General features: G+C 39.8%; 1 protein-coding gene across 2 annotated transcripts in view; it reads right to left on the bottom strand.

Moving 5' to 3' along the window:
* fbxl17 (F-box and leucine-rich repeat protein 17) overlaps positions 1-27335 on the bottom strand; it is a 229773-nt gene that overhangs the window by 8388 nt on the left and 194050 nt on the right. For both annotated transcript variants that reach the window (XM_040050698.1, XM_040050699.1), the window contains exon 10: positions 16464-16606. In XM_040050698.1, coding sequence (XP_039906632.1) covers positions 16464-16606 — 143 coding nt within the window. The remainder of the gene's footprint in view (positions 1-16463; positions 16607-27335) is intronic.

The following is a 27335-nucleotide window of genomic DNA, read 5'->3' as shown; positions in this document are numbered from 1 at the left end:
TATAAAAATCTTTATTAACCATAAATAATACTTTTAATTCTTCTTAATTAATTCTTTTTCATTTTCTCTAACCCATCTCCCACACTCTTTTTTTAGTTTAACTGATCCAAAAATAGAAAAGCAAATAGCTTACTGATAGCGCTATTATTTGTCTTTTGCTAAGACATCCAATAGCATCGTTAAAGTGAATTCTTATAGTCGTGTACAGAAAATGTGGTGACAATAGTACATAACACATGGGGTTCGCCTAAATGGCCTGAGATTGATTCAAATTCCTGGCCTGAATTATTTATTTCAATCCAACCTTGAGCTCTTTTATTTCTCAGAAGAGATCCTGAAATGTACATCCAATCTAGAGGGAGAGACATTATACATTAAAATTTATTTTAGTAAATATTAAACTTATTCCCCAACTATTTTCATCTTGCATTACTGCATCTGCAACGGCACTATATATAGCAGGATTTATTATCACTATTTTGACAGACTCAAACTCAAAGTCAACACTTTTGGAGATGATTCTGTGTCTATTGTATGTAGAACAAACATACAGATCCCTGCTCTTCTTCAGCCTGTGAGAATCATCGCACAGCTGCTGCATATGACTTGAAACAAATAATATTAATCACTGTAGTGTGGTAATGATGATTATTATGTTTTTGTAGGGATCATGTACAAACCACTTAAAGCAGCGGCGTCCAGGGTGCCACTTGGCTTATGCTCACAATATATAAGCACTGCAGGCCTGGCAAGTAAGTATAAAGTAAGTATAATAATGAAGAAACAAACATAATGGTTTAACAGCTGTCTCCTTTTCCTGTTTTTAAATTTTATTCAGGCGTCATGTCTGGGATCCTTTTAACAAATTCTCCAGCTGGCTCCAAAAAACACAAGCATAGACTTTACTATAATTTTAACTGATATATCTTGCTTTAATGTAAGGTCATTCACTGTCTTTATTAAGTGGACACAGTGAAATGAGAGAGAAGTCGAGAGATGGAACAAAGGTTTGAAAGATCGAAACCCCCACACACCCTCCCACTCGCAGACAAACACCTGCAGTTTGCCTGCAAAGATGGCAGGGACAAAAAACAAGAGAAGAAAAGCTTAACCAAGGCCTCCAAACACACAGAGAGAAGTTAAGTTTGTTATGACATATGGCTGAGCCTCATTAACAGATAAAATGACAACCCCCTGATTGCCTTCATAACATATTATGCTGTATTCTTGAAAAGAGAATGAAACATTCCCTAGCTCGTTAATCAGGGCTTAATTACAATTAAAACAGATCTAAAGAATAGACCTGTCACGCTGATGGGAGGCCATAACATTCATTAATGCTAATTTAGTGCAGCTCCACTTGCTCAGCAAACATGGCACACACAACACGGCTCCCAATCAAAATGCTGAATCATTTCCTAATTGCTGGTTGCGGCAATGCTAAATGTTTGAGCTTCAACAAGATTGCTTTGATGGAAATCATGAAAACACTCGCTATTGTCCTGACCTGGGTTCTTCTTCTTTTTTCCCCCCACTGTCACATACAATGGGGCATGAAATAACCACAATTCAAATATTTTACTTTGTGATGAATGGCTGATGTTTCTTTTTCTTTTGGACATTAAAGACTATATACGTTTTATGTTGATATAACGCAACAGAGAGATTCATTGTCCTGGTTTTGAGATTTATTCTATTATTTTGCAGGTTGGAGCCTACGCTGTGGACCAAAAAAAAAATCCACTGACTTGGACGTTCATACATCATAGCATCCGTTAACTTTCTTCCCTTGCAGTAGCCTGGCAGCGAGCCTTACTGTAAGATCTTTCTGCCTACAAACGACAGCCATCTGTAAAGAAACACTGTCGCAGCAAATACCCAGAGTTCACGGATACAGTCCTCCTCTTTTCAGCTTGAACAACGCTGCGTGCCCTTTGCACAGCTGTGAGTTATGTGAAATGAGATGTGATGACATCACCACACCTGCTTGGTATTTGCAGCTCAAAGCTGAAGTTTGACATGAAGGTCAGACCATATGCTGTAGGTAACTGGCAGGTACAGAGGGGAGTCCTCTGGTTACAATTGTGCCACTGACTTCTTCTAACCAGCCATTCAGCTGCTTCCTCTCCGACTGGGTAATATAGCGCTTAATGATATTTTGTTGCTTGGCAACATAAACTTAAAAATGCTATCAGACGATGGGGCCTGTAGTGACTGGAATGGTGCTTTAGATATATGGCTCCTTGAGGGATTTTCTTCTGTTTTTTTTAGCCCATGCAGGCCTGATCCACTGTACTGTACAACCCCGCCGTCGGACCTGCTGCCAAATCTGTAGGAGAGCCATATGATAGAGCAGATCGCTATTCACTGATGATTCTAATCTTTGAGAAGCATCTGGGAGAGCAGCCACAGCTATCTGGAGCAAAGCCTATACTTATGATATTTTCCCCCATTTTAACTTCAAAGATGCTGCCCTCTAGATCTAAGTGCGGTGTAATTCACCCTGATGGGAAATGCGCTGCTGTCAGGGTTTACAAGAGGGTGAGGGAGATGAGGGAAAAACAAAAAGATGTATGTCTGATATGTCGCTCGACAAAGAGCACCTTTTATGTGAACATGCTGCGCAGTAAATGAGATTACGTTGTGGGGTTGGATGTGCAAGCGCACACTGACAACCGCTCGTCTACTTTTACATGAGATGGCTGAATGTAAGCGACAGTAAGTTGTCAAGCTGACCTCTTGCTCTCTCTTGGAGTGCTTTTATGTGCCTTCTTCCTGCGAGCCCTCTCTTTTTTTAAGACTAATCCGCTGATGCAAAATGCACTCTATCACCACGTAAAATATGCATTTACCGCAAACACTGGGCCCTCTCTTGGTAAGCAGCACAGTAAAATCCATCGTAAAGATGCCTAATGCCACAGCCGTTCACATTCTCAGATGGAAAAAGAAGAATGGGGTTGTAAATCGATAATCAGATACACAAACATGAAGATGCATATCGTATTAGACCGTCATGGCGAGAACACACTCTTCGTGGTTCTAGCAATCAGGCGAGGGAAATGGAATAAACGGCGTAATCCACAGAGCGCTGTTTTGTTCGTAGCAACGTGACCCTGAGAAAGAAACAGAACACTGACGGTTGATATTGAACAACAATTTAAACGAATGTGCATTTTAGAGAAAAGATATGTTCCACGGTCCTTCTTATATTACAAAAATGTTTCTTCCCAAAAATGGCCCCACTATTTTATTCCCTTTTTGTTTTCAATAAATTCGGCACAGGTCTGCAGGGTTCTTTTCTTTGTCTCATCTCTCCCCATTTTCTTTGGCCATGTGGCAGCCATTGCTAGTTCCTGGCCCATAAAGAGAGACAAATAGCCCCCGTTCCCTGTCTGTTCCTATGTAGACAGTGTATCAGTCGACCAGTAAATACATTTAGGGTAAATGTTTAAAAAGCCTGTTTAAGCAGCAGAAGAATGCAGTGCATCAGGTCTTAGTAAAACACAGCTTAAATGAGTCTGGATTTAAACAGGTCAGATTTATAGCCTTCTTTAAACCGCTCAGAGGAAAAGCCCCCGTTGTAAAGTTTCCAAACGAGTAACTGGACAACTGAACAATAGTTCACCATCTCTGATAAGGAGAGGAAAGAGGGAGTGGGGAATGTATGGGAAAAACAAGAAAGCAACAAACTAGGAGACGCAGGAGCAGAGAGAGAACAAAGAGATCCCCATAAACTTATTCTGAAGGATTCAATATTTCTAAATGATCTACTGATGCATTGGCTCAGAAGCTTAAAGGAACATACTTCTGACCAAAGAAGGCCTGAGTTCAAATATTTTGATTTTGTCTCAAAAAGCCAAGCAAGCCTTGCAGAAATCTGCAGCGCTTGGCTCTGAACGTGCGTTTAAAAACCAGGTCAGGCACTGTTTGCGACAACTAAGGTCTGGTCCTCCTCATCCCTGCACAATATCAGACAGCAGCAGAACTCAAAAGCAGGGTGTCAGTACAAACACTCACACACGCACACACAAAGAAGAATGGGGGCTCGACTGAACAGGGTCAGAGAAAGAGGTTCTGGAGGCCAGATTCTTAAACCCCACACTCCATCACGCGTGACAAAGGTAACTAAAGGAATGTGTAAAAGGCTCAAGCCAATCCTTCTTTCCACACCGGCCATCTTATCGCTGCAGACTGGAGGAAAGCATACCGTAGCTCAAAAGGCTTTTTGCAATTTATTTGTCCATCATGGTTAAACCTATTAGGCCAAATATAATAAAGCTAATTAAAATTTAAGGTGTTTTGTTAATATAGGGTAGTGGCTCTAAAGGTGAAGGCAATCCATACACTCACAATGAATAAGTTTTCCTAACATAGTCCTCTAAAGTAAGATTTAGTTCGTTTTTTTTTTTTGAGGCAAAGAGTTTGCACAAATTTTTTTAAGTTCTGGGAATTAATTAGATTTTACAGCGTAGCCAAAAGGTCCACAAAGTAATACTGTTAATTATAAAACTGTAATGCAATATTAATAAGTGTGTCTTAACAGATGGTTTTATTTATGCCAATAAAAAGCATACTTCCCTCACCACAGTGTACAGAGGCAAAATTACAGTGGATTTTTAAAACAATTAATATCTGGCTAAAGTGCGGAATTTCAGCTTTAATTCAAAGATTTCAACAAATATTTTGCATTTGCTGTTTAACAATCAGCCATTTTTGAAAGCCTTCTGCTTTCAAGGGGACAAAAGTACCTGGACAAGTGACTGATAACAGTTTGATAATGCCTGTTCCCTGTTCTGGTATTCCGTGACAAATTAAGGAGATAAAAGATCTGGAGTTGCTTCCAAGTGTAGAACTTGGATTTGGTAGCTATTCACTGGAACTTTTAAAAACGAGGCCCAAGAAGATGTTGATGCAAGTGAAAGAGACCATCATTATGCTGAAAAACTAAAATAAACCTATCAGAGTATAATAAAAACTTTAGGAGCCGCCAAATCAACAATGGGGTACATTCTTAAAAAGAAGGAATGTGCTGGCGAGCTCAGCAAAACCAAAAGGCCTGAAAGACCACAGAAGATAACTAAAGTGTTTGATTGCAGAATCCTTTGTTTGCTTAACAAAAACCATCACAACACCAAGCCAAGTAAAAAAAACATAGATGCATTCACAAATATAACTGCACAGAGTTTACAACAAGGGGCAAAACGCTGGTTACACTCAGTGATGTGACTTCTGTCAGGAGTATCCTGATGTGCAGAGGGTTATACTCTCTGCTCAGCTTCTGCTCAGGAAAATGATTAGACAGCGTATTCTTAAGGAGTCGGATCTCAACCCATTAGATCATTCTTTTCAAGTATTAAGGACAACAGTAATGGCACAGAGACCCATAAATAAGTAGAAACTAAAGGTGGCTACAGTAATGGCCTAGCAGATCATCAGGGAGAAAACAACATTTGTCTCTGGGTTCACTTCAGGGAACCATTCACTGCAAGGATTTTCATCTTTATTAAAAACAAGTATTACAAACAATCCTTCTATTTAAAATCACGCTAGCTTGTTTAATTAGTTTTGAGCTTCTGAAAATGGGGGACCGTTTTTAAAAGGGGCTGTAATTTCTAAGAAAGTTACAAAGTTAAACGCCTTGTTTAAAGCCCTTGAAATAAAGCCGAAACTCTGCACTTCAATCACATCTTGATTATTGAATTTGAAATCCACTGTTGTGGTGTACAGATGCAAAATTCAAAAAATATGTCACTGTCCAAAAACATGATGATTTCTTTGGGATAAAGAAAGTTATTGTGACAAACCACATCACAAGAGAGCAAACGTTCACAAGAATTTTGCATGAGAGCTGTAGATTAAAAACAGTTCAAATGGCATTATAGAGCATAAAAACATTGCTGGAAAAAATTCTCCCCAAAACAATAATAATACTTCTAGTATGGTGCTCTGAAAACAAAATGCTTTCATTACTGGAAATACAATAAAACTTCCTGCTTACCTATTGGACGAACTAAGATTTCTTTTTGGTTTCTAAAATCACAAACAAGCTAATTGGGTACTGGCAAACACACACGAAACACAAATTCCATAGCGGCTTACTGGAGGTCAAACACTCGCACAATTCCTTAAAGATAATCACAACAGAGCTACCTTGTTTAATTATTTTGCTTTGTATGACTCCCTTGTTATTCAGAATAAATAAATAAATAAATAACAAGGACAGCTTGACCCTGTCCTTTCGAAGAAAACCATTATACAAAATTCATAGCGACTCTTTAAAGACCACAAGCAGTAGATTACGTCTGTAAACTGGTCAAAGTCAAAAAAGCAGTGGCCAGCACTCAGTGATCTCCTTTGAAGGCTGAAGTGTGAACAACACCTACGGCTGGGTTATTATCCTGAATTACTGGCTAATTCCTAATAATGAAATAAAAGCAATACAACTGGAGTCAAGTTCTGTTAGACAAAAAGGACAAACAAACATGTTGTATTCAGATTTCAGCCTTTTATTTGATTCTCTGCCAGTAAAAGCATTTTTATGGTGTAAATCTGTATCTTTGTTCTCAGCTCTAATGTTAAGCAAGCTGTCACAAGAACTCTGCTCCAATAAAAAATATTTAGTGGATGTTTTTTCACAGTTACTTGTAAATCTGACAGATGTAATCAGTCCCGCTAAAAAATTTTTCACCACTCTTACTACAAGCCTCATTTACCCATTCACAAAAATGCTTTTGTCAATGCCCAAGTACTTTTCTGCTAATACACACACACAGACAGGCAGGCAGGACACGCAGCCCCTTCCTTGGCGACAGCCCCACCCCATTCCTCAAACTTGGCTGGATGTATATTAAATTTGAAACGCCGGTGCATTCAGTGATGCTTGTTACATTGTCATTAGCATTAAATACCCAATCCATAACTAACACAGTCAGACACTGTGCCTGCAGGCTAAAATGTTCTTTGATAACCTACCGTCGCCGCCTCTGTGAGACAATGAGGAAAAAAGAATGTACTGTTAGTTACTGCCCAAACACCTATCACATTTGGCAACTCCGAGTACCCCGAGCAAACCGACTGTTGTCTACTGTCTGCCCATGACTCCATGAGATTATGTTGACCTCAGCTGTAGTGAGTAAACAGCACTGGATGATGGAGGAAGCGGAGGGCGAGGAGACAAAGAGGGAAGACAGACGAGGGGGCTACTTGAATGAACTAATTGAATGAACAAAAGATGTCCGCAGCATCCAAAATTCAAACAACCTTGGTTGTCCTTACGCAGAGAAGGAGGAAAAGGGAGACGAAATAAACAGACAAAAAGATGGGAATGGGGTAAAAAAAAACAAATAAATAAAGTAAGGACAAGATAGTGAGAAGGCCAAGATGTGCATGGGGGTGTATGTGTGGCCAGGTGAGGTCAGGTTTACGTGTGTGCTTTGGCTAGATATTTGTTGAAGGGCAATTCTGAGATTCCCTTGAGCTACTCGGTGAACTCTGTCAGTGTCTCACTTTATTTCACCCTCTCTCCTTCACTGTCCCTTGCTCCTGCCCTTTAGAAACAAGATGAAGGGATGATCAGGAGGCGGCTTCAGTTAAGACCGCCAATCAATACAGCTCTTCTGTGTGGGATGAGACTCCAAGATTACACTGAAAATCACAAATGGCAAATGACTCTTTCAAACTACTTTCTCCACTTTGAACATTCAAGCCTGACCAAAGCCTTCAAAATAGGAACCAGAGAAGCTCCCTATCTTGCACTTGATAGTGTGCACGCAGTGGCTTTCTCCTAATTCCCTTTCGCATTAGAAACCTTTAAACTAAGGATCCCCGCTGTTCACAATAACAACACTCATCAAAGAAAGTTTTACTGAACTCCCAAACTCTCATTTCCTAAACGAGAGTTAAAATGCCTCCTAACTCTTCACCATACTTCATCTTTGTTTTCTTCAGTCCAAACCTCCAGGCCCTGAACAATTAGGCCCTTGTTTATGTCTGCAAATTGCTGTGCCGTGCCTATCAGTGTATAGTCCCTGGCAGCTGGATGCACCGGTGGAACGACCATATTGATTGGGATGTCTGTTCTTTTAACAAGGTCTGTCTGGTTGCTCTATCTAGGGGTACAGCAGTGTTCATACGTGTTCCCCAAACACCGCTCCACCTCAGTTCAGGTAATGGAAGCACACTTCAAAACTGCTTACACAAAACACTTTTTGGTGGGGCAATTTGTAAAGGGAATACCCAGTACACGCTCGATTGTTCCATATTATCTAATTTTCTTATTATTTTCTCTTGGTTTCTGTCATTTGTGAAATTTTTTGTTTAGCCTTTTAACCACAAGGCCAACCCTCATTTTACTTTCTCTTCTCCTCCCCCTCTTTTCATTATTACTATGATAACTCTAACTTTCTTCACCAGCTGTCCCTGAAGAGGCCAGTAGCAGTCAGTGTCATTATTTTCCATAGTCCAGCTTCATGCTGACTGCATGAGTTTGCTTCGGTCTCTGTTTCACAGCCTTGACTGCCCATTTGTTTTCACTCTAATGAAGTAGTGGAAATGTAGCTGGGGAAGAAAGAAGGGGAAGAACTAGTGAAAAAGGAGAAGGGGGACTAGATGGGGTTAAAAGAGAGGAGGAAAGAGACAAAGCACATGAGAAGTTTAGGGAGTTGACAGAGGAAGAAAGAAAATGAGGGGAAAAAAAGGGTACATTTGAGCAAGCTGTGAAAATGTTTCTAAAGAAAATATTCCACCGAGTCTGAATAAGATCAAAAATCCCCAAAAGTGAGATATACAGAAAGAAAGAAGACACAAAATTTAACTCGCTGGCCAGGAGGGCCCATTACAGAAAAAAGCAACTTAACAGAGATATGAATACAGTGTTGAGATAAGAGCACACTGAACATTACTAGGCGCTGTACAGATCAGTAAAAATCTTTGTTCTTTCTCTTTCCCATGTGATTGGAAACTTCCTTGCGGTTGTCCAAAAAAAAAAAAAAAAAAAAAAGTTAGCACTCACCTTCCACTTTAATTGGCCAATCACATACCAGCAGGTCAACCTAGTTCAAAACTAGCACCAGAATAGGAAAGAAAGGTGATTTGAGTGACTTTGAATAAGTCATGGCTTTTGGAGCCAGATGGGTTGGCCTGAGAATTTTGGAAACTGCTGATCTACAGGGATTTTCCCACACAACCATCTCCAAAGTTTACAGAGAATGGTCTGAAAGAGAAAAACTATCCAGCGAGTGGCAGCTCTCTGGGTGAAAATATTTTATTGATGCCAGAGGTCAGAACAAAAACACAACAGGAACTCAAATAACAACTTGCTACAACCAAGGTGTGCAAAAGAGCATCTCTAAACACACAACGTGTGGAAACTTGAAGCAGCTGGGCTACAGCAGCAGAAGACCACACGGTAGTCACTCCCTGTCAGCTAAGGACAGGAAACTGAGGCCAGAGTATACACGGGCTTATCAATTGAAAAACAGTTGCCTGATCTGATTTCTGCTGTAACATTCGGATGGTAGGTTGGCAATTTACAACAATATTAAAACAATGATTAATCCTGCCTCGTATCAAAAGTTTGGCAGGTGGTGATGGTGTAATGATGTGATGGATTTGCACACTTTGGGTTCCTTAGCCACAGATGAGAATCGTTTAACCGCCACAGCCTACCAGAGTATTGATGCAGATCATATCCATCCCTTTATGACCATATCATACCCATTCTCTGATTCTGGCTGCTTCCAGGAGGATAATGTGACATGCCACAAAGCTGAAATAATCTCAAACTGGTTTCTTTGAAAGGGACACTTCAATCATGGAAGGGCAACTGACAAATCTGCAACAACTGTGTGATCCTGTCATATCAATAAAGACAAAATCTCTAAGGATACTTTCCACCAACTTGTTGAATCCATGAAAAATAAAGGCAGTTTCGATGGCAAAAAAGGCACCAACCTGATACTAGCAATTTGTACTTAATGAAGCATGAGTGTAGTTATGTGGATTTGTGTTAGTTTAGCATATTATTGTGTGCTTGTGTCTCTGCCTAGGGCGGGAGAATGTTTTTGTCATATTCCTATAATTTTAGTTAAAAAAGACCTCTGAAGATAGTGTTCTAGTTACAATCATTGCGTGGATTAAAACATAATGTTGCTTTGTGTTTGTGGAATGCAGAAAGATGATTCCTTCCCACACAGAAGATCTAACACTTAACAGTAGACTTACTGAGGAGCTGCTCTTTTCTGAGACACACAGATTGACACATGCAACAAAAAGGATTCATTTTTCAGAAGATTAAGGCACTTTTTCCCTGAGTCTGATTACTTTGAAAGACTGGCACAGTCATAGCAGAAAGAGGGGAAAAAAATGAATTGATTTGATTATTTTGAGGCAAGTCTGGATCAATCGCATTCTTTCCCCTCGTCAGAACAGGGTCATTTTGCCCTGAGGGCAGAGGGGTGTAATCATTTGAGGCAGGCGAAGCACGCCATTTTCCCGAGCCTAGGGGTTCTGATTTCAATGCTCCATTATGAGCTGTGTTAACAGCAAATAACATGAATTCCTCTCAGAGAACACACACTGTTACACACAGACACGTTGCATTCGAGGGTGTATAAACACACTGTGACACAAAGGAAATCCTTCAGACAGAGCCCTTCTGAAGAAGGACAGAAGGGGTAAAAAGTCAGTGGGACAAAATGTATATGGTTTAGCCACTGAAGGTAGAAACTAGATAAGAAATCAAATAGATTTTACTCACATCTGTGCCTGTGCTAAGTCTGTGTTTGAACAGATTTAAAAAAACAAAAAAAAAACAAAGAAGAAAAAATCCCTCCTATCACCCTAAATAGCAGTAGACACACAATTCAAGCTCCCCTGCTTTAAAATGTATACAGTACAGAAGCACGTTTGTATAAACTGTGACGAAGGAAATCGATCCTTCACACTGCTCCACATGAGGAGAGCCAGCTGGATCCTGTTAACAGTTCTTAAATGAATTCTACACTTTCTAAATCCGGTGACATTCAGGGAGGCTGTTACATTAAAATTCCCAGCGTTTTGACAATTCCAAACAAATTTACACAGGCTGGGTTGTGCTGCTCAGGCACTGAGCTGACTGGTTGGTCCGCACCATGTGTCAAGGTTAACACAAGATTGTGTTTGTCTAAGACTGACAGGACCCACTCTGAAACCTAACTCCATTAGTTAGTGTGAAAGATTGTGGGGGCAGAAGTTTGAAATTGTGCTTATTTTGAATAGTTAAATGTAAATTATACAACCTGCCTAAATGTAATATTGACAAGTTTAGAAAAGCCCTGACGATGATCAGGGCAAGAAGAGGACACATCTAACGTATTCAATTTTTTCCAGCAAATGACAGATATTTGCACTAAATTTCCACAAAACACACACGCTGAACAAAAACCAAACACAGTCCTTGTAAGGGAAACATTAACTTGAATATTTGCAATATGTCCACAACACTGTAAACACAGCACGAGACAAGAAGCAACTAATAACATTAGCAGACCGCTCTGTGTAAGCATATATAACAATTTATTTTTTGGACTGAAAACATTCCTGGTTGGTATGTACAGAAAAATAATTTTGGGCTAGGGAGTATCAAAAAGGCTTGTGTAGCAGTCGGCTAATTTGTTAATGCTGGGGTTGTTTCTTATGTTTGTACATTTATCAGGCCTCAGTCACACAGGCCTAGAAACCACTGTTTCAAGGGAATAATGTGTAATTCCCCACCAAGTGGGTGGATTATTGCTGGAGGTTGCTGGTCGCTGCACCAAAACACTCCTTGCAGTTGCTAACAGTTTGTTGCGGTCACCCAGAGTTTGCATAGAATATGATAAATTTTCTTCAAATGTTTGCCAAGGACTCGCTGAACAACTGTGAAACTTGAAAAATGGTGACACAGATTGGAAACAGAGACCGCTTGTCTTCAAAGCCAGGGTTGTGTCTCACCCCTGCAGCTAACATGTTTCGAAGGCGCAACTTTTACCTTGAAGGCGAGTGCTTTCTGTTTCCAGTTTGCAATGGACTTTTTGCATTTCTCTATCATGTATCAAACAGTTGGCAATGTAAAACAAGTTGTCATTTACATGCAAACTGGCCAATTAAAACAATCACAAGGAGGTTTTCAGTGCACCGTCACATACCTCTTTGTGACCAATTACCTGTAGCAACTGCTAGCAACCACTTGCCAACCGGTTGGGGAATACATATACAAAAAGCAACACCAATGAAAAATATATGATGTCTACTCTTACCACAGGGTAACGTCAAACAATTAGAGAAACAAAACAGAGCGCCAATGGGGAGCAAAAAACCAGAGAGTAGTGACAGTTATCAAGCAGTGAGCGTAGACAGGGATTTTCATATTAGATGACTCTCTGACCGTCGTTGTAAGGGAACTTTTTTTAAAAAAAGAGAAAACAGTGGTTTGACAACACGGTTGTACCTTCGACATTTACTTGAAGAACAATTAGTGATGTAATGTTGAAAAACCTTGAACAACCTATGAGCACAGAAGCATGTTTTTCACAGTAGTACTGCTGACCTTGTACGTTGGTCATTCACGCTGTCAACAATATGCTTAAAAAAGTGGAGAAAACATAGCTATGCCTTACAACTTCTATTAAACAATGAAGATTTAAATAAAATGAGGCATGAGGAAAAAAATTCAAATGGATTTGTTAATATAAAGAAGAGATGCTGTGGCTGGGAGAAATTCCAACTTAAGTAATTTGCACAAGACTTTCATTATGTTCAAACCTTGTGGGATTGAGAGTTATCCCCCAGCTTCTATGTTTTGCCAGAAGTGCATTAAGGGCAAAGATTAGATTAGTTTGCCCCGAGATTGAATTGGACATGCCTTAGGATTTTACTGCTGTGATACACAAATAAAGCGTGATACAACATTGCTAGGGGCTTAAATGTCAAATGCATGCCAGAAAAAATTATGAGCATAATGAAAGCACTGCCTACAGTAACACAAATTTGCAAAGTACCTCAAAACATTGATTTGATTTATTTAGGAGGCGCAGTTTCAACAAACATTACAAAAACTACAATTTCATGCCAAGCAGAGGTCAAAGAATTTAGAATTGGTGCATGAAATGTTGATAACTTAGATTGTAAGACAAAATGTGTATCTTATTTGAAATATATATATATATAACAAAGAGAACTGAAGCACTATCACCGCCAAACGTTTGAGGCTCCAATTATGTGGGGACAAACCCAATCGAAGTGATCTTGATAAAAATTACTAATCAGGATTTGAGAGACATTTTAATAACAGTAAATACCCAAATGTAAAATAAATGAACATAAAACAGAAGCAACAATACTGATACAGAATGGGCAGATGATTTGAGAAAGGAGATAAAAGCAAGGGCTGGGGGGGGGGGCAGAGTCACACGACAACACCTTGTTGTCGTGTGACTTTAAGACAACCACAATTCCTTTGTTCTGCTGCTTTTATTTCTTTTATTCTCTTTATAGCTCTCATTTTCACTCCAACCTCAGTAACATCACTTTCCCCTCTCTCTGAGCAAATTTTGTATTACCCCCATTCCTCTTTCTCTCCTTCTACTCCTGACCAAGTCCTAACCCTTTCTTGCTACCATAAATAGCGAGACACCAACATCAAACAAAGTAGTTTGCCTTGGATGGAGGCTTGTGTAACAAAGCCAATTTAACATAACCAGCATATCCTTTCGTTATCTGGGTTAACTTACCTTAACGTCTGTAACATGGATAAGCAGTGGCACATAGCTGAGTATCAACTTTATAAGTATTCGATCAGTGAGACTGAAGAACTACTAATTTAATAAAGTCTAGCCTATTTTAAGGCAAGGAGAAAAGCCAGTAAAAATGTTGACCGTGGAAGTTGACAGATTTATCAAATTTTACAACTCTACCATTACGACATGGGATAATCTGATGGATTATAATCAAATATTTCATTAAGTTCATGTTTAAAAAAGAGATTTGGTTTTTATTATTTCAGCTGCCGGTCTGGTGTTGTTTAACAGCCGAAAATAAAAACTGAAATCAAATTTAGGTTTGGACTAGGAGCAAATTTCTCATATATGCTCTGTTTTATGACCATATACTAATGTATACGCATTAACATTTTACACTCTCCTACTATTTTTGCTCAGAGTACTGGAGGATCTTTCAAGAACGGTGACATTTTCTGGAGAATTGATTGGTCAGTAGGCAGTGATTTCACACCTGCTGATCTCTAATCTGGAACCTCATCTGCTCCAGAGTAGGTTAGGCTTGCAAGATAAGTTAGCAAGGTGATACATCCCGGTAAGAAGGGAACCACCTTTTTTAAAAACAGGGTTAACCTTGAAATTACCTGGATAAGAGTTAATCCTGCTTTTTAGTACAGGCCCCTGGTCCTCTGCCCTTACAAATCTGACCAGCCTTAACAACGCGTACTCCAGGCGTATTTCACTAATCAAAAGTTTCGGATATGAAAAAAGGAAGCCGGAGGATGTGTGGGAGGAGTAAGAATGCAGTAAATTTGTTGTGTGATTAAGAGCTGGCGAGGTACTTGACCTTGGAAACTGTCAAACTCTTCTCTCTGTTCGATTCACACTCCATTACAACTCTAATAGCATCAATTACTGCTTTATTTAGCTGTGTCATCCCCAAATTCCCCCTCCAGAGCGGAAGGAGAGTAATTATTTATCTTTTCAACCTTCTGGCTAAACCGTGAGTATAAATATCACACCTGAAAAGAGAACTGGGTAGATAAATAAGGAAAAGCAGCTGGAATTGTTCACTGGATGGGAAAGACATGAATGCATACGGTAGAGAAAAACTAAGAAAAAATGTTATTCCAGTAAAGATGTGGGTCATTCCAGAGCACAATTTTTTATTAGCACGGATGTAGCTATTGATTGTTGGGTCACTGAGTCAGTGAGGCAGTAGTGAACCGGACGAAAATGGAATTTAAGTGATCACTTGCTATGTAATGCAGTTAGTCTTTATTACTTATAGATAAATATGATAGATGCACCTTCATGCCTGCAATAATGTGAACTGAGTACACTGTTTCATCACTGAGACCCTACATACAGGGTCACTGTCAGATGCTCATATATTGTCATTTTATTACAGTCTAAATAGATAAATATGATACACTGGTGTTCTTGTCGCACTTAATGATCTCAGTGTGTTCATTTTTATCATAGAAATCCATAGGGTCAAGCTTGAGGCCATGACACACAGATATCACTGATTTTATAATGACAAAATAAAAATGATGAGTTTCCAGCCCACTGAGCAGCCATGACTATAAATCTCTCCTCCCTCGTTTTTCTCCCTGCCAACTTGCACTTTTCAAAAGCACAGCAGGGACTTTTAAATGTGCTCCACCTAAAACAAAAATGAATACTGTAAAATGTGAAATGAAAGCTCATTAAACACACAATTATATTTACTATACTGAAGCCTGTCAGGATTGGGATGGTGTCCTGTGTTGTGCACTCTGCTACAGAACAAGACACCAGGTTCTCCAGTATCAGTACAGACTACAGTTTCTAGGTTAAGCCAGCTTTTCACTTTCCCTTCCTTGCCTGCCCTCATCCCACTCATGTCATCCACGCTAAGTGGATGCATCTGTGTTACAGAAGCTCCACAAAACCAATTGGCGACGTGGGTGGAGTTGTTACCATGGCAGTAAAACTACATGTACTTCCATCAGGTTATGGGTTGGATGAGTAAGAGGCCAGATGTAAGTGTAAGGGTGACTTTGAAAAGACTGTCCCTCCTCACACCCAGAGGCATCTCAGAGCAGGTTTGAGACAGGTCATCATGTCATTTTACTTCTGTTATCACCCAACCGTGTGACTCATGTATCACACAGACAAACTGGGAACGGGCTGCAGTTAGATACTCGACGTCCCACATTCAGACGCTTTTAAATTGGCCCTAACCTGGAGCTTTTGCACATTCATGTCTATGTGTCTGACTACATCTCTGTGGTTGTTTATGTGCATTCATATTCGACAACCTTAAGATGGCAAAATACTTCATATACCACAAGTTTAACAAACCCTTAAAATATCGGTGTAAAATGATCACTGATCAGGACTGCTTTATGGTAATATTTGGATTCAAACTGTTTTTGATCCCAGAATTTAAATTATTACAACTCTATTATGTATTTATAACATGCAATATTGACAGTAAATAGTTATTTCTGGAAGACATTGTCGTTTTTAAGAAAGTAATGGTGCAACTAATGATATCCAACTGAGCTATAAACTGAACATGTTCATTTTAAGTTCCAGTTTTGTGTTTGTGAGAGCAAGGGCCTGAACTATAAAGCAAGATCAGCGTAGTCAGCGAGTTGGTTGCCAGATGCCTCCCGACCAGCCTTTAGGCTTGTGCGTACGGGCTCTAAGAAAGACAACGATATGAGTAATGTTCGTTACCTTGTCGCATCTCATGAGGCCCAAGTAGCGAAGGGACTTGCTGCTCTGAGCAATCTGTGTGGCGCCCTGGTCCGTGATGTCTTTACACCAGCCGGCATCAACAGTCTCAATGGTGCTGCTGTACTGCCCTATAGCTATCAGAGCTGTTGACAGAGAAGGGGAGCAGAGAAGGGGAGGTGGGGAAGGAGGAGGGAGAGAAACAAGAAAACGTGTTAGTCTGACAACCTTTCTCATGCAAATGTGACAGCAGCGTCTTCCCACAGAGACAGAATTTGAAATGAAACCAGGGCACGTCATATGGCCAGCTGTGACACATAATTCTAGTGTTTACACAACACCTTGACAATATACACGCATGCCCACAAATCCTCGCATACACCCATGCTTGGTCAGACTTCGGCAGGATTCATCCATTACAGCACCGGCATGACTCACAGAAAGGGAACGACACCGTGCCAGAGTAAAGTGTGACTCCATGCCAGTGTACGATTTAATTTTGCTTGTGTGCATGTTTACTGCTGCCAGGGCAGAAACAAAATGCCAAGGTAAAGAGTAACCACCAAAAACAAATATCTCACAGTTTCTCTGGGCTTTGTTATACCACAGAGCATTTGTGCATACACCGCTTGCTGCATATACGTAAATACACATTCACACACTCTAGCGTATCTCACAAGTGTTGTTCTTTTGATATTGTCTTCCTATGTTGACAAATTGCAATGCACAGCTGACAAACACGATGACATTCCATTCGCTGTAATCTACGTGTAGCTCCAATAAAGGCATACTTTGCTGCATTAACACACAAACACAGACAGACACACAACAATCTTTCTCATCAATCTTTGACCCGTCAATTGTTGGGTAGATGGAGGAGACCTGTGCTCCACGAGTCGATTGATAGTGCTCCTCGGTGATCGATTGGCAGGCCTGGGCTTTGTTCTCCACTCTCACAACCATCCCTAATGAGAGTGGGAAGGTGGGAGGAGTGAGGGATGAGAGAAAGATGAAAGGAAGAGGGTAAAGACAAAGAGAGCCTTTGACAGCACCTTCAGATAGTTACTTAGCCCTGATGTTGTTTTCTCATTTGCAGAAATCCATTTTACGTCAAACTTTTTTATAAACAAGCTTCCTTGAACAAGGAAAAATTAACCCGTATGAACTTTCACTTTGAATCGGTTCCTCCCGACTTTTTCACTTCTATGACCAGAGTTAAAAACAAAAGAAAACATACACGAAGCACTTGCGCGTGCATGTATTTCACTGTGTGTTTGTGGTACAGAAGCTTTTTTTCCCACTGGAGACAGGAAATGAATAATCTTATGCTTTTTTCTCCACACTTTTAAACCTCTTTTCTCCTGTTACAGCCAGTGTATTGCACAGGCTTCTCTGCACGTAAGCACATGCTCCCAGGAACGAACTTGTGTACAGCATGTAACATATGTAATATATAGCTTTGGGTGCTTAAAGTACACCACATGTGGTTCCTGTTTGGGCTCTAGCATGCTCTTGGATGCCATGCATAATAGCAAATTATGGCTAAACAGGCAGTAACCCCGCTTTGAAGCTACAGTGTGTTTCATATAAAACGCACCGTGGGGAAGAAGAGTCAGTAGACCAGATGGGTGAAAAGAACATGAAGATAGCATGTCATTTATTGACTAACGGCGACCTGGTAAAGTATGCTAAAAATGAAGACGCTGGTGTTTTCGTGAGTTTGCCTGAGCGTGTGAAAGATCGGAAAGACGTCGAGTGAAGGAATGGCTCCCCATCCAGTGCCCCTTGTCCTGTTCGATTACACAATCCTAAATTTGATTACCTGGGCTTGGATCTTTCATCTTATGTTGAGACACACATATCGGTGCTGTTTAAACTCCCTTGCAGAGTCCGAGGAGATTTCTGAGGAAAAGGCAGATTAAATAAAAGAGGAGAGCTCCATAGCTCAACAAATCAAAGAGAACTTTGCCAACACACATTTCTGCTTCTTCCCCTTCAACTTTAATTCTCGCAACTTAAAAAGGTGGAAAGATAGAAGCAGACAGATGCATACCACTGTGAATATATAAGGTGTGCGAGTGACTACAATGTCTGCAGAACTGGACACAGAAATATTAAGTCAGATACCAGTACTGATATTTGGAGGTTTAAAATCCAATATATCAGTCAATGTTTTTTTTTCCAGACACACAAAACTTAAACAGATTTCTCAAGGATTTGCTGTGAGTAGTTATTTATGAATCCTTACTACATTATTACGACTATTCAGTTTTAAAATAATCTTGCTTTAGTCAGCTGATCCGACTTTGCCCGGATCAGCTGATTGTTGAGTGTGTCGATGCAGAGTGCCTTCTAGTAAACAAACTATGCAACATCAACATTCATAAGAAAGTTGAAGGGTGTTTCAACTTCTTCAGTTTTCATTTATTGGACATTATAAATGGTGATACCGATATCCTGGGAAATAATACAGTCCGATATATCAGTCGTCTCTAATTGTCAGTGCATTACACAAATAACGTGTTGCAGTCACTAGCCGCACACCACCTGCTTAAACTGAATTAAAATGTTTTTTAACAGGCTCCAGACTTTTTAAAGAAAACATATGGCAGTCAGAAATAGCTGCGGGGAGAAACAGAAGAGCAAATGGGACTAAACGTCATTTTGTTAAGCTGTGAAGTTGGTAAACTGGAGAGTCAGATAATGCCTTCGTCAGAACGAGCCAAGTGTTAGGCTATTTAGACTTGTTTAGTACTCTATCAACAAGTTCATCTGGTTGCCATTGCAGTCTAATATGGATGTGTGTGCCGTGCTTCTCTTCCTCTTCCTTTGACTCTCTATCAGAAGACTATAAATTTCAGCTACTCCCGGTGGCAAATGGAAACGTGACCACTTTTGAAATGACTAAAAGCTTTGAGCGAAACCTTTTAACTACAAATGAAGAGGTTTGTTCACATTGTCAGAGATAAAGAGTCTAAATAGAGCTTGGAGAATTTGTTTTGTAAGACAGTAGCCAAGTAACACATAAAGATATGTTTTTATGTGTGACCGACTAGAAATGTAATTGTGTTTATGTCAAATATCTAAACATAAAATCCTGAAGATTTAAGCACACAATAGTAGAACTTTTCAGACAGATGCAGAAAATCAATCTATACACTGCTGATAAAACACTTAACATGTAAAAACCTTCACTTCTCAAACGGCTGACTGCTACATCAGTGTGTATTAGTTATGCATTAGCCACTCATCTATTACAAAACCTTTTTGCTTGTTTTTAGCAAATTGCCAATCTAAACATCATTTGATTGCAACAGATTTGAATGTGTGGAGAGTTTTGAATGATCCAATCTTTTATATAATAGTGGGACTTTAAAAGTAATCAGCACGTTGAACTGGCAAAGTTAAACACTTGAAGCTTTTATACTGAAAATTGTAAGACAAATATGCAAAACGCTGTTGTGTTCCTATTTCTACCAACATACACTGTGCAGCATCATTTAACCGAAATTATACACTCACTCAAAAAAAGTTTTATTCACTTTTTAGGCTCGTTTCTGCTAACTGGTAATTCGATGAATTGACATGTATCAAAAAAAATACATACAGTTTTCTAAAACTTTTGACTGGCAGGGTATAAGAGACCATAGGAGCAGGAAATTGTCTTTCCTGACTGATAATGATTTTCTGTCTAAGAAATAGATGAAGCGATATGCAAGAGAAGTTAAGGTGAAAAAGAGGTTGAAGAGTCAGAGGAGAAAAGAGGGGAAAATCCCATTCTGGCAGCGTGAGCTGTGACTGAGTGGTGACTACACAGTCACAGACAGTAATGAGGACACACTCTGCTGCCCTGCCTGGAAATGGCTTTAGGATGTTGCTCCGTGTGTGCATGCGTAGAGAGATACTGACCTTAAATTCTGGATGTCATTCATTTTGAGCATAGCACATTTAACCAGTCTCCATCGACACAGAAGAAGCATGTGGACGTCACATTTACGACCAAATGCTTCTGTTTATTTAAGTTCTCCTGGGATTTGAAACAACATATCTTCTTGTCAATCAATCACCAAATCAATCATCAGGTCAATACAAGGAGTGTCATGCGCCATTTAGTGAATTCAGGAATAGCATTTCTGTGTCGAAACCGCAGCCTTAACTCGCTCGCTAAGACCTTTACAAATATTACAACTTTACCCACAGGCTCAACTCACAGCCTTCAAGAAACCGCTGTGACAAATGTCGACCAAAGGTGAGCAACGCGTAAAACCGTAAATCTCTGGTGTACCATTAACTCCTACTTTATCTCCAGAAAGAGATTCATAACCTATTACTTTCTTACACAAGCTGTTATCAAATACCATGAAGTGCGGATTTATCTAAGAGTGGTTCTATACTAAGGTGAGCACACTCCTAACAGCAAGGTCAAGAACTGGTCAATCCTGTGATGACCGCAATGTGAGAGGAAACCTTCCTTAATCGGCTTATTCTCCTATCTCTGTAGGCCTACCTGACCTCAGAGTTTCAGGGGTTAAGCATCTTTTACAGGCTTATTAGATATTCACTTATTACATTTTCCTAAATGATGGTGTGCCATTACTGCTATCTTATTGCTTTAAAGCCATCCCCCATGACTGCCTCCAGTAACCTTATACACCATATTTTTGCCTCTGATGAAGACAGTACGCCTATGAAAGATGTGATGGTAGGTAATGACTTACTGTGGAAGCAGTGTGTGCATGTGAGATCTGTGCGTGTGTATATAACTATGGCAGTAGGAACAACAGAAAAAAGCTTATTATGGCTGATGTATTCCAGAGAGCAGAACTGTCATGTCTAATGTTGAAGACATTCACTTGAGCCTTTGTGTGTGTTTAAAAACTTAACCTCAGCTTTGCCCTCTGCACCGTGCTGCTCAGTGCCCCAAACCAAAAGAAAACCCCTTTTCACTTCTCATCCGTTTATACTGTCCAACTTGTACAAGATGCAATATTTTTTTAAATGCTATATCAATACTGACACGCACTTTCAAGAACGAGGTCAAGTTAGTTTCAGCTATTTTGTACTGTCTGACAATTCACAAAAGAAAGGTTAAATAATGGCCAATAGTGGTGCTCAGAAATCAAATACAGACTTGTCATAACTTGGGTTGGGCAATTCTGGTGAGACAATATAATGCAATGTAATGCATGTGTCTGAAATTGTATTAAACTTCTTTTTATATAGCATGAGCTCTGAATGAATTAGGACTTGTTAGAGCTACATACATATCTAAAATATATCTTTTAGATATGTAATTTTAGCATTAATATGAAATATATAGAAATGTATTAGCTGAGATTTCATGGCTGACTCTGACTCTGAAGTGTGACATGCACTACTGATTTTTGACGATTCTTAACCATAACACGACAACAGCATTTATCTGACAAAAGATATCTGCCAATTTACCTTTCAGGAACTAGCACTTACCATACACAGAGATCAGCTTTTAACAATGCAAAATTGTATTTTCATAATAAAAGAAATAAACTGTACAATTTTGCCCAGATTTTCTCTCACTTAAGCAACTGAAAATAAAATACTTTTCAACTAGAAAATACTAATAATTACCTGAAACCCCCCCTGCTGTACACCCAATTTAACTTGTACATTTTACCTTAATAAATAAAAGCAGGTGCAACAAATTTATATAACTAAAAATGTCAACTACTTATAATTCCATCTTTTGTACTTGTCTCCATAATTTTTCTTGTAACTGATTTGATCCTTTGCTCATACCAAGGTTGCTGTCAGGTGGCTAGCTCTGAGCTGTGGCTAGCTTTGTTAGCTTTTCCAAATTAGACATGTTGAGTTGGTTAATAGTGATTTAAGTTTCTCATTAGGTTTGTTGTTATGAATATTTTCCTGATTGTGCCTTTACAGTTCACTTGGTCAAACTTTGTGTCTTCCTCCTCACTCACAATAAATAACTTCTTAAAGGCCACATGCTAATGACATGTTAGCATGTTAACATAAATACAGACTGTGACTTGATTTTATTATAAATGATGTTTCTAAATTGATTTTAGTCCATAAAAGGTGCATTCACTATAGTAAAAGATTCCTACAATGTCACATGAACCTAATCATACATATATAATTTGCACAGAAGAACATAAAGGAGTGTTTTTTTTCTGTTAGTGTGTAAGTATACAGCTACATGTGTTTTTCAACAAATGTGTAATATGAAAACAATTTACTGACAGCAAAAATGTGAATGGGCTTTCCCAGGAGTGTGTTTACAGACACGTAAACATGCACAAGCACATAAAAAAAAAAACAAAGTAAGGAAGCCTCCATAGCAAGATGTGGACATCACTTAAGTCCTTTGAAGCCTGTCTGTCCTGACTAAACACCAGCCTCGCTGTCTGACTGATTAACACAGCATGCTCATCTTCAAAGTACCCAGGTCAAACTAACTGGGGTCACAGTGAGTGCCGAGACTAATTCAGTAAACAACATACCGAGGGAAGCATTTAAGAAACGCACGCATCGAAGGTGGGAAACAAGAGAGAGGCTGTCGCGCTGACCTGCGGTGAGCTGAGAATTAACAATTTTAAAACTTGTGAGAACCAGAGGGAACTGGAGAAGGCTTGTTGACAATCTCTTGATTAGACCGGAAAATGCCTGCTGGGCTGCGGTCTCAAACATGAACTTGATGTGACAAAAAGCGAGCCATAACTTCCAAGTTAGATATAAATATGTAGAGAAAAAAACAGAGTGAGAAAAGGGAAGAGAAGAATGAATAAATGAGCGATGCAGAGGTTCTGTGAGGTGATGCTCTTTGCCCTGACATTTTGGACAAATGCAATCAAAGGCCAGGGGAACTGAAATCAGCCAGGCTTGGTAGAGAGACACAAGGGAGAGGAGGAACAGATTGAGTGTGACACAAGGAGGGAGAACACTTTGTGGTGGGACATGCTCGAGCTGGGAAATTAATTAGCCAGAGGACAGGGAGAAGGTAGTGTGCAGAGGGCACGTGCATTTTTGCAATCAGCCTCTGATCTGATGCAAACCAGCTGCCACATGCAATTGTGCGGCAGTGTGCACTTATATGATTTTACGTGCTTTTTAGGGATGTGTGCCTTTCTCACAAAGAGGGACTTCTCAGACCCCGAGATGTTTAAGTGGCGAGGTAGAGCCAGTACCAAAAAAAAAGAAAACCAAAAAGTGACTTTGATATTTAGTCTGATCTAGCATGTGAAAATAATGCACACGTACACACATACAGAAACTGTTTTAGTAGCTGATTTGCGATAACCTTGCGGAGAGGATGTGAAGTTTGAGGATTGGAAAGGTGAGTGAGTGACAGAAAGAGGGTGAGAGATAGAGAGGAAGAGTGATGAGCAAGGACAGATAGACAGAGTGAACGGGTGATAAGGAGAGATGGCGCTATCACAGAGGTGACCTACAACAGGCCTTCCTTCACCAAATCTCTCTCTCTCTCTACTAGACATACAGACACACACACACACACACTTGTGCAAAAATGAAGCACTTAAGAGGCTGGCATAATTTTTCATGACCTGAGTCAGCTGATCATATTACCAGTCTAAATCAGGAACTTGGTGGGCTCCTGCTCTGGATCCAAACAGACTTAATTGTTTTATTAACAATTTAAATACCCTTGACATTTACTAACACAAGTCAGTACCTGTGAAGTAGCATTTCCTCCTCTCTCACTGTCAGTGCATGTAGATAGGTGCTAGCAAGACCATTAACCCATAGATATTTAAGTGAAGAGCCTCAGGTGCTAAAACATCCCACTCTGGAGGCTGCAGCCAGATGTAAATGTGTAAACAGTGCATTCCTAAAAAGATAACAAAAAGAATGATAGCAAAACTGTGAAAGCTATCCGTATGTGAGGAATGTGGTATTTTTGTAGCTCCGCATAGTTTTGTAGCCTTGTATTTTGTTGTGAAGTTTCAGGTGTGTTCAAATGTATCTTTTTATGCTCAGCTATTCACTGTCCTTTTTGTCTTCAGATGAAACAATTCCCCAATCAACAAAGGAAGGATAATACTTTTTTTAGTTTTTGTTTTCAATGTTTCAAGGTTTTACTTCCATCACTTCTTGTGATGCATTCAAACTAAAGATGAAATGAAGTTTGAAAGGATCATAAAATACACACAAAGCCAGGCTAACAATAATGCATATTTATACCAGGCGGGGAGCAATGTGGACCAACTTTGGTTTTAAATAGGGACAGGAAAAATTAAAATTGTAGGACTTCATTGTAAATTGTGAAAATATATTGTTTTGTGTTGTTCCTAGATATTGGTTGAATTCCTTCTCGCATCATTCACTGCTGGGGATGTCCCTAACATGAATGAGTTAAAAACTTGTGTTTGATGTGAATGCCACAACTTATTGGCAGACGATGCAAAGGTACAGAGTGGGGTTGCCGACTGCAGAGGCCAGTTCTCTGCTGATTCGTTAACTGCGGAGCTCCAAACCTCCTCTGGCATTAACATTAGATCAGAAACTGTGCGCCAGGAGCTTCAGCGGAACGGGTTTCCTGCATCGGTGGCCCAGAATCTTTTGCTATTGTGATTTGTGTCACAGTATTTGAATGCACTGATATAATTCTGAGAAGATTATTAGGAATGTGTGATCAAAAAGACCTCCCTGCTCATAAAATTGCACAATTATTGCCGTGAATGTGATTTCACTGTGGTATCAAACAAAATCTTGATTTTAATATACTTAACCAGAACACATACAGAGTAATTCCAGTAAAAGAACCCATTAAATGCTAATGATAATCATTATCATCAGCGATCTCTCTACATCGACGGGTGGGAGGCCTTATTGAGAAAGGCAAATTCTGGAGCTCGGAGTGTTTTTTGTTGGGGATTCTTTGCTGTCGCCTGTATCTGGAAACCTTTTGGAGTTTTAGTGTTTCTTTTAACAGCTTCTTCCTTCTCTTCTAAACCGAACAATGTCTTCTCAGTTACACTTATGTGGTCACCTGCGTCTGACTTCTTTTAACATGGAGAGACGGGTGTACAGTCAGCTGTCACAAGTTCCTTGATAGAGATGGACCTGCGATCGATCACACGGTCTCCATGACAGTTGGGGGTTCTCCCCTCCTGCTGCCTCATTGAACCAACCCCCCCTGTTGGCTGGACATCATCCTCTGGCTGCCCTGTAAGTGAGTTCTTTCTTGATCATGCTTTGTCTGGTACATGCCTCCCAGCGTTACCACAACTTGTAGGATTTCTGCCCCCACTGGAGTGTGTAAATGCTGAAATTAATACACTCACAGGTTTTGTTTGCATAGTTATTTGCATAAACCGTGTGGAGGTTTTATATGTTTACATCTTTCTTCTCCAAAGACAAAATCAAGAAAGAGACTACAGCCTCACAAAACACACAACCTGAGGTTCCCACAGCCATAAGCAGTAAAAGCAGGATATTAAGCCCTATTTCAAACCTACAGCACCTCTGCTCCAATGCACCTCTCCTATGAGGATATTAATCCTCCCCACCTTTTCTTTCTCTCTCATTACTCTTGCTTTCTCTCCCTCGCTCTCCCTCTCTCTCATTCCTTATTTTGGATTGTATACAACAGGGAAACTGCTATCCAATTCTGACATCACAGATGGAGGGGCATAAAGCTTAACAACTTCTTTTCAAAATGAAAATCCGAGCAAGAGGAGGAGAGGAAATGAAGATGGGGAAAGAGGAAAAAGACAGGTGGCCTCATATTCGCTGAACTGTGTGTTGCATGCATCTAACTGGAATTAACGTAGCATAGCAATAGTTATGGGTTTGGTTATGGATTATGGCTAATCCTTTAACATAGGGAGCAGGTCTTAAAGGTAATTACACGCTACTATTGGATCCAGAGCCCAGAAATGGGCCCCTTTTGCATCATTCCTATTAGGATCCAGAAGAAAACTAGCTGTTGATGCATACTGCTTAGAAAGATTACAGGTTATCATACCGTAGTATTCTCTGCCAATCCTAATGCGATCTGAACTTGTCTGGAAGGTGAGAGAGAAGAGAGCTTTTAAGGAGATCTCATCTGTTCTTTCACTGTAGTGTGGCTTGAGATACAACAAACAAGCATTGAAAGCTAAATCATTATGACTGCAAAATAATTTATCATAGAAAAACAAACAAAATAGCGAGCTGTTCACCCACATGGGGTGAAAATGCGATTAGCAGCATCACTCGGTGCAGTGAATTTTATCCAACACAAAGACGATGACAAGCACACTTAATGGTTTTTATTTTAGTCCTCTACCGTGCCACACCTAACCCTTTTTATTACCCGTACCGCCTCAGAAATACCCCTATGACCCTGTCTAATACACACAGCGTTCCAAGTGCCACTAAGTCTGTGTCTATGCCTTATCTCAAGCCTTTAACAGTCCACTCAGTCCACTTTAACCCAGCGGGAAACATTAACCAGACATACACTTCCTCTTTCCATACCCCTGACAAAACCTTCCAAATTGTTATGATCACTAGACAGTGTGTGTCTGTGTGTGGTTTTTGTTTGTGTATGAATTGGGGCCTACTTAGCCCCTGAGACAGCCCTAAAACAAATGCCAAAATACCAATTTGTTGTACAACAATTTGTTTACTTGACCGTTAATAGCAGGCAGACCCACCCAAAGAAAAGGCTCGAGTCTTCACTTGATCCTAAAACCGATAAGAATAACGACCCACAATGTTGCGTTGACTTTTAGACAGCAGTGCGATTGAATCCAACTTTTTTTTAAAATGGATATGCCACGTCTCCTTGAATTTCAGCAACATGACTTCTAGTTTTTTGTAAGTACGTAAACCTAAAACAAAGGCCTTAAGTGTAACATATTGTGTGAA

The sequence above is a fragment of the Simochromis diagramma genome, unplaced genomic scaffold, assembly GCF_900408965.1.
Source record: "Simochromis diagramma unplaced genomic scaffold, fSimDia1.1 OVJJ01000131.1, whole genome shotgun sequence".
In the NCBI taxonomy this organism is placed as follows: domain Eukaryota; kingdom Metazoa; phylum Chordata; class Actinopteri; order Cichliformes; family Cichlidae; genus Simochromis; species Simochromis diagramma.
The sequence above is the reverse complement of the archived record's forward strand: the minus strand, read 5'-3'. Positions and strand labels throughout refer to the sequence as shown.